General features: G+C 38.8%; 1 protein-coding gene across 1 annotated transcript in view; it reads left to right on the top strand.

The window, feature by feature from the left end:
- Window positions 1-258: 258 nt before the first annotated feature.
- CPZ (carboxypeptidase Z) overlaps window positions 259-6,000 on the top strand; it is a 35,154-nt gene continuing 29,412 nt past the window's right edge. The window contains exon 1 of the mRNA XM_056855474.1: window positions 259-385. Coding sequence (XP_056711452.1) covers window positions 259-385 — 127 coding nt within the window. The remainder of the gene's footprint in view (window positions 386-6,000) is intronic.

Raw genomic sequence — 6,000 nt, 5'->3', positions numbered from 1 at the left:
CCTGCAGCAGCCAAATGTGTGGACATCAGCTTGGGTTCCTGCAGTGATGTGTCTTACTCACAAACAATTTTCCCTAACTTGCTGGATCAGAAGTCTAGAGAAGTGATTGAGTACAGCCCCGAATACATCCTGATAGGCGTGGTGCACAACTTGCTGCAGGGAGAATGCAATCCCGACCTGCGGCTTCTGGGATGCTCAATCGTGGCTCCAAAGTGTGAATGGGGCAAAATAGTTAAGCCCTGTCGCCACACCTGTGAAATGTTGAGGAAGAACTGCCTCCCTGCCTTTGATGCCATCGACATGGCTTGGCCTTACTTCTTGGACTGTGATCGCTTTTTTGTGAGTGACGTCGAAGGATGCTTTGATCCACTAGCAAAGCTGAGAGGTAAGAACGAACAAAAGCGGTGTCTGTGCATGGCAGATATGCCATGAGTTTCAGACCTAAGCAGCATGCCTGGGCATTAATTAATTAATTAATTAATTAATTCATTCAAATGTCCTGATTTTCTCCCCACCGGGGCCCACACATGGCTTACAAAAATACAATTAAACAAAGAACAATAAAAATCCAGTAGAACTCCAGGGCTGGATCCAATCTTTTGTTACTTACTCAGGTCCACAAGCCAAGAGCAGAAGGGCCCCTCTGGCCATGGCCAGGCTTTAATACCTGAAACAGGAAGGGGAAGAGGAGCCCAGCTTTCCTCTTTTGTGGCTGGCAGGCCTGTTCTCAGCATTTCCTCTCCTTTGGCAGCACACTAAAAAGACTGTGGCTGCAGTCCTGTGCCTTCAGGCAAGTAGCCTGGTGAATAATTCAGATAAGTCTTACTCAGCCATACACATGTACACATGAAGCTGCCTTCTACTGAACCAGATCCCCCTTGGTCCATCAAAGTCAGTATTGTCTACTCTGACCGGCAGAAGCTCTCCAGGGTCTCAGGCAGAGGTCTATTCACATCAACTACTTGCCTAGTCCCTTTAACTGGAGATGCCGGGGATTGAACCTGGGACCTTCTGCATGCCAAGCAGATGCTCTACCACTGAGCCACAGCCCCTCCCTATACAAGTGACTGTTCATTTGAATGATGTCTTTTGACTACGTGGTCCCCACATAAACTCACCATCCTTTTGTCTAATATCTACATAAGATAACCAAGGTAATCCAAGATACAAACTTCTGTATGGGTCTGATCCTAAAGATAACTCAGAAACTTCATTCACTATGCAAAATTCAACCACCTTTTAAAAATAAACTTTATTACATTCCAAATAAAGTTTATTAAAAAATATTCAACCACCTGTCTGATGATTGAACAGGCTGATACAAACCTGCCACGCCTGTTCTGAAAACAGTTAAGCACAGCCCAGCAAGGCAGGGGGGGGGATTGTGGCAGGTGGACTAATGCTTAAATTAGACACCCCCCGGCCCACCTGGGCTGCTTTTTGAGGAGGGGGCAGCAGAGCCTGCTCTGGCTGTGTCCTGTGTGTGGGTGTTCCTTTTTCAAAGTCTTAGCATCTACTGCCAGCAGATGACCTCCCTATTGTGTGTGTGGAATAAAGCACAAGAAGAATAACCCTTTTGATTGGCCCCCACCCCCACCCTGTGAAGTGAGAGTTGGATAAAACTCAGCTCTGCTACTTCTGAGTCAGGTAACTGGAATGGCTCAGGTAAGCAGTGACCTGGGCAATATTGAACGAAAGCCCCACCCCCAAGCCACAATCCGGTCAACCAGTAATGTGACTGGGAGAAATGGTGAAGGAAAGGCACCCCGAAAGTGCCTTGGGGAAAGCACTCACAGTGCTTTGAGGGAAGACGCTTACAGTGTCTTGAGTTCCAGAGATCAATCTGAATTGCCCCAGTGATCTCTCAGTTTTATTAAAGAATATTACAATGGATAGCAAAGGTCAGTCAGTGATCACACAATGGAACTTAGGCAAGGCATACCATGATTAATGAGATCAAGGCATAGAGAAGACAATGACACATTCCTCTTGTAGCCAGCATCCTTTGAGCAAACATACATAGAATGATGAGATTAAAAGAAGCTAATCCCTTTAAGGCTGCTACACTGAGGTCATTAGGTCACTATACAGTCAGTAGACTTTGGCCAGGAGCATTTCCATAGACCTAGAATTTGTTATGACCAATATTTCAATATGGCAAGGATCAGGGTTCTGTGGAACCAATATTAAAATGGCTAGGGTGTGCCTAGCGGCCAATTAACTTGATTTCATAAATTCCTACATCTCACCTTTTTCCTTTTTTATATTGCGATTAGCAATTTATATGCATATGGAAGATGGTCTCTGGCTAGGTATAGGACCTTTGGAGCAGGGAAAAATAGCTGGTTGCCTTGCTGAAATGAAGTAGAGATACTTTGTAGAATATAACAACTGGTTACATAGAGAATTAAGAAACAAAGGTCATACATGTTAAAGCAACACATATTGTGTACTGATTCACAGCGTAATTGATTCCTAAGAAATCCAGAATGGTTGAATGAAATTCTTGCTGTTTATTATTTAATGCAGCAAGAGCTGTAGAGGTTACATTAAGTGTTTTTGCTAAAGAACACGCAATGGCTGAGATTTGACGATGATTATAAACAGCTAGACCAGGTACACCTACCAATGAGGTGACCAGAGCAACATATTCAGTTTGAGACAAAAGATGAACATTAGAGTCACATTGTGCATCTAATATTTGTGATTCCCATTTTGTCTTTTGAACGCTAAGATTATTTTTATCAGGAAGTAAAATGGAGAATCGGCTAAGACAACATTGTACTGCTGACATTTACAGGATGTTTACATGCAGGAATACAAACAAGCAAAAATGTGATACATTAAATACATTATATACATTAGATATATTAGATAAATGTTCCCAGATATTAAATTGTAGGTGATCAGCAAAACTGACAGCTTGAACTCTTTGACTTAACATAATACACAGAATTGTCATTGAATTAGCACTGAGCTGAGCAAAAATTCTCAAAATTAACAGTTAAATGATTAAGAGCAAATAAAACTATATTCAGTTATGATTTATCCACTTCTGATGTGAAGATCCACATTTCATCCTTTTTTAATTGTTTTTGTAGAACTGTGTTTACAAGAGTCTGGGCAGTAGAAATGTATGGAGTTCTATGGCATAGCTTGATATCTCATTGTGTACAAAATGTTTGAAATGCTTGGGATACATATGTAGGGGGCATTATCAGTGACTCAAGGGGCAATCCCTTGCAGTTGGTATTACATAAAATTGACAATAAAACTCAAAATATTCAAGCACTTAAGATAAATTAAATCTATGAGATTTGTTTTTGTAAGAAAAACAAGTGAAGGGTTCCTTTTTCAGTTGCTTTGCCCCTTCCAGATAACATCAGAGGGCGGAGACCAGCAGGGAGGCTGCAGCAGTTTAACCCATGTTGCTGCATGCCAGGAGTTGTCCTGCCTGGAGATGGCATAGAGGAGTAATGGAGGAGCCTGTAGCAGGGAGGTCCACCAGTAGTTGCTGTGGCTCGAGAGCAGAGACCTGCATACTTAAGGATAAAACAGACACATTAGTGGCTGAAAAGGTGCTCTGGAGAACGTTGCACCTTGAAGCAGAGCAAACAAGACATATGATAAAGACCAGTTACAGTTGGCAGGATAGGAGATAGAACTGGGCATCCTAAAGCAGAGTGACATATTTAATCAAGGCAATATACATATTTATAAAATAAATTGAAAAAGGTGTTTCTCTCTCATACTGCTAGAGGAGAGAAAGCAAGATTACTGAGGGGTCCTTTAGGAGAACCCTAGCATACATTAAATTAAAACAAAGATGTACCTAAAAGGGAAAGGAAACAAAAAATAAACAAAGAGCCTATGGTTAAAAAAAAACTGAAAACAAGTAAAAATACTTACCAAGAAGGGTAGAGTGTACAAACTTAACAATAGCTTTCCAAAATAAAAAATACTAACTTTTTTAAAAAAACTTTTTTTAAAAGTTTGGCTGAACATGACTGAGAGGCGTGATGCCCAAGAGCATGTAAAAATGCCATATGGTAAGGCAGCTCAATTGTAGTAGCAAAACAAAATCCAATTTGACACCTTTCCAAATTAAAACCAAAATTTCCAAAATAAAGCTTTCCTTAGGCGTCATGTGTAATTTGCAAGCAAGTGTGAAAGATTCCTATGAGAGAAGGAACGGGGGTGAAAGCAAAAAGGTTATCAAAAAAGGGGTTATGTTTCTGCTCATGTGCAGAGTGCCTTAAGACATCGAGCTGCATTAACGAAAGATTGCTGGAGACTTGCTGTGGAAGGCAAACACACACAAAAACAGGACAAAAGATTGGAGGCAGGAAAGAAGAGGCTATTCCCTGCCTCTCAATTCTTGACAATTCAAAATGCGTACTGAGTGTCAATTAATTTTCTAAAGAAAATCACAAAAGCAAGAACTATTTGATTATGGTCCTTATGAATTAAAAGCAAAATGCATTCTTAAAATAGTAATAATCTATCTATATAAAACTACTCAAAATGGGAGAAAATCTGCTCATGAGCTGAAATGATGACCCATGAGAGCACTGTACAAAAAATACCATGAGCATTTCATTTTAGTAAGAACAAATTTTAAAATTAGCCAATTACAAAAGACCAATAAAAAATGAAGCTGCAATGTCTTATGCATGTTAGAATCTTTAGGCAAATTATAAAGACATGTAGTAGTCAAACAAATATATAGAGCTCCCATAGGGAAAACTGAAGGTGAGAGCAAAATAGAGCACGTGTCTCTGTACATGTACAGAGAGCCATGCTCACAAAGTTAAAATAGGTTTAGATCGGACACATACTCAAAAAACTTTCGTGGGGATTGCTTTAAGTCCCATGCTATACAAATTTCAATTTTTTCCTAATTGGAACCAGAACTTAATGTCTTTTTTCTTTTGATAATCCAAAGATACAATAGAAGTCAACCTGAGGAAAAGTTTGCCTCTAATAAGAGCAGCAATTCCCAGGTGAGAGAGGGAGATTCTGCTTATTTCTAAACAATTCAAAAACCATTCACCAAGTTCCTATTAAAAAATCCCATTCTGTGGCTTCCGACTGCAGTCTTAGGCAAAAAGCCACTCCTATAATTTTTCTCTTATACATCATTTCTATATACTGTACCCTTTGATTTTTATCAGAATATAGGCAAGGGGGGTGGACAGCGGAGCTTAGTGGACTCTCTCCTGCCCCTTTTGATTTCCTTAAGGAAGAAAAGGCAGCAAGAGCCACTTTCAATATAATTTCTAAAAATGCAATAAACAGTTTCCAATATATGCAAAAATGAAGCAAATGGAGTAGACATATTACTAAAGTCATATTACTGAAAATATCTTATTGAAACCATATTACTGAAATCATATTACTAAACATATTACTAAAAATATCTTACTGAAACCATATTACTAAAATGCATATTACTGCGCAGTAATACACATTAAAAGTAAAATGCATAACTTATATTCTATACTTAAACTATAATGCAAAATAAGCAGGTTAAAAGAAACTAAAAGATAAATAATTTTCCTGAAATTCATTTCACACAAGAACTCTAGCAAGACTTTTATTAATCCATGGTACCTTAAGGATTAACAAAAACCCTGTTTAGAAAATGCTAGAATTTTTGTCTTGCCAATTTTTGTTCCTTTTCTACGCAAAATGTGTTTTTATTCTTAGTTTTCTTTGTGAACTGACATTAAAAAAGCTGGCCGGGCTTTTTGAAATGAAATTCACTGTTGTTCCTAGTGAACATTCTAAATGGTACAGAGACATATATTCAAACCAGGAAAACACATACACAATACCATTTCCTACAAGGAGAAAACACACTATATAATTATTTCTTTCCTGTGCCAGATAGACTTCTCTGAGCCAAGGAGGTTTCACTACAATTGCAAACCATGACTAAAACCTACACATTTTTAATATTAGACAAAAGTTAGATTAGAAAGGACAAAAACAAATTTC

Source organism: Euleptes europaea, chromosome 9 (genome assembly GCF_029931775.1).
Source record: "Euleptes europaea isolate rEulEur1 chromosome 9, rEulEur1.hap1, whole genome shotgun sequence".
NCBI lineage: Eukaryota > Metazoa > Chordata > Lepidosauria > Squamata > Sphaerodactylidae > Euleptes > Euleptes europaea.
This window is presented reverse-complemented; position numbering and strand designations above follow the sequence as displayed.